Consider the following 2500-nt stretch of genomic DNA (forward strand, 5'->3'; position numbering starts at 1 on the left):
TTCATTAAAACCGGCATATTATCATCTCCACAGAATGGATCAAGTACTGGATTTACTCTTCGAAGAACCGCTCGAGTGTGACAAGGAGCGAGCCTATCGGACCAGCACCGTTGCCGTGTATTACGAGAATAGGATACTCGGCAAGGCCTACCCGGTGAATGTGGCGAAAACAATCCAGCAAATCATTGCCGAGAAGACGTTCATGGTGTTCCAGGGCACCCTTACGTTCTACGTTGTAGTGAAAGGTTCTTCACAAGAGGAATCATTCGTTAACCAGACGAGGATACCGCTGAAAAGAGAATTTTAAGAACAACTACTCGGAGTCGCTAGGAGGCTGTGGAATGCTTGCGGGGTGGTTTTTTTCTGAAATAAAAAAGGATCTATCATGGTAGGCCTATCAAAACGAGAAAAGCATCAAAGTAACGGCTGAAGAAAAACTGACACGAAAATGAATAGTTCAAATACAGACGTTCAGAAGCAACCAACTGTGTAGTGTCGACTATTTGCATCCTGAAAGCCTTGAATCAGATTTCTCAATATTTTCCGAAAAACCGACAAATATGGAAGGGATCCGATGTAAGTGAATTACACGATTTTTGTTTTTATTCCTTTTTTTCTTCATTTTTTGTTATTTATAATATATATGCGCTTGAAGGATTACTTCGAAGAAACATGTTGTAAGATAAAATTGAAGAAACAAAAGAATACGGGGTTCGTTCTAAAAGCGGAAGATCACAAACGAGATGGCAGAGTACAAAAATGAAATAAGTTAATTTGTGAATGGAATTGGAAAGAATGAAATGCGGTCGATCCATCTCCGGGGTGACCTGTTTTTTCTACGGTGATAAGGAAGAATCTCGACCCAGTGCACAAGGGGTGGTTGTTTTGCGTGGTTCACTGTTGAAGGTCGTTTAAATTAATTTCGTGTGATCGACAATTTGCAAGGTTTCCCTCAAGCAAATTGCGTAGAGACAACGCCGTTACGTTGCCATAAACACCGGTTGCCATTCATGGGGCTTCCGATAAAGGATTTATGCTTCAAATGAAGGAAATTAGGACCAAGCAACTGTGGTGGGTTAAATGTAAGTGTAACTTAGAAACTCCTGACGGAGCTTAATGAGATACCGATGAATAACACCGAGTGTCATTAGAAAGGGGTTGTGTTTATGGTTAAAAAAAAACAGAAAAAATAAGGGACAGGGTGAAAATTTCACAGCATCTTTTGTCGACTTTTCATTGATTTATGATCATCACAATTACGATCATCTCCCCCCGATCGCTGCCGCGTTTATCAACGGCTAACCCACCCGAAAGAGATCGTGGCTCGGGGGGAAGATGGAGCGATCTTGTAGCGCTCTTTACATTCGCATTAAGTGTATTTTGTTCAAAACGTTTGCTCACTTTCTCCTGATTCGTCATGGTTTATGGGTGGTAGAGCAGGAGTAACAATACAGAGTATTTTGAACTGTATTGGAACTTCAAAGACGAAGCACTGCATTGTGAAATGAAGTGGTTTCATCTGTGTTCGGTATATGCCCTGTTGGATCGTCATAATTGTGTTTAGGACTGATGAGTGCACTTCCGTGGCCATTCGACAGTTCTTTACAACACACTATTAACGAATATTGTATCTTTTTACACCGAAATTAGCGATGTGTCTCTCACTCCACTAAAATCAACCGGTGTTCAATGAGGATCGTTTTATCATAAAACTTTTCTCATATAGCTTCTATTGAAAATTGTTCTGATGGTAGTAGTGTATCGCTGGTTCGAGTGATCCATAATCCCTTTGAGATGGAGTTCGTTTATATCCGGTTTCCGTTCTTCGTACGTGTGCATTCTTCTTTTAATCTCTTCTCTCTCCCATTTAATTTCATTCCTGTCTTTCGTTTTCCCTTTCCTTCTTTTTTGTATCACGTGCTGTGTATTGGATTTTCTTTTCAGTAGCTCAAAATAGCCAGTAGAAAAAATACTACAAAATTTACAACAACGAATTCCATCCCCAACAACCCACTCCAAACCCTTGTTTTCCCTAGCGAATGACTATTGTTGCAACTATCGAACGAACTCTTCTTCTTGCCTGCACTCACATACTCCACGGAACCTCTGGAGGGGTCCACGCTTTTCAAGGTTTGTGGGAAAATACACCCCAATGGTATTCGGGGCAAGCACATATAGTGAGTGCGTATATGTTTGTCGTCCTTCCTTTTTATCAATGCAACATGAGTTCAGTCGTAGCATTTCATCGGTTTCAAAAATGGTTTGTTTCGATGGAGCATGACTCGCTCTTTCCGTTCTGGCGAGTTCTAGCGAGTTAAGTTGCGTTTTTTTTTTTCTGTGTAAGCGTAGTAAGGGGTTTCCTCTAGGAGATTTGCCCTACTATACCTGTCATCTTTACTTCTACCACCGTTTTTCGTAGCTTTGCTGAGTGTATCGCGCCCCGTTTTGGTTGTTTTCTTGATGTGAGTTTTACATATTAACGTTAAATATAAAATATCAC

At 40.7% G+C, this 2500-nt stretch overlaps 2 protein-coding genes across 3 annotated transcripts in view; one reads left to right on the top strand and one right to left on the bottom strand.

Annotated features, from left to right (window-relative positions):
* Window positions 1-461, top strand: part of LOC126575310 (DNA polymerase interacting tetratricopeptide repeat-containing, protein of 47 kDa) — a 1437-nt gene extending 976 nt beyond the window's left edge. Inside the window, exon 2 of the mRNA XM_050235939.1 lies at window positions 34-461. Coding sequence (XP_050091896.1) covers window positions 34-307 — 274 coding nt within the window. The 3' untranslated portion in view covers window positions 308-461. The remainder of the gene's footprint in view (window positions 1-33) is intronic.
* A 118-nt stretch (window positions 462-579) lies between these two features.
* The window catches only part of LOC126577997 (uncharacterized), a 12498-nt gene continuing 10577 nt past the window's right edge, over window positions 580-2500 (bottom strand). For both annotated transcript variants that reach the window (XR_007608368.1, XM_050240142.1), the window contains one exon: window positions 580-2500. This exon is cut by the window's right edge. The gene's annotated coding sequence lies outside the window, so the exon portion shown is untranslated.

The sequence above is a fragment of the Anopheles aquasalis genome, chromosome 3 (assembly GCF_943734665.1).
Source record: "Anopheles aquasalis chromosome 3, idAnoAquaMG_Q_19, whole genome shotgun sequence".
In the NCBI taxonomy this organism is placed as follows: Eukaryota; Metazoa; Arthropoda; class Insecta; order Diptera; family Culicidae; genus Anopheles; species Anopheles aquasalis.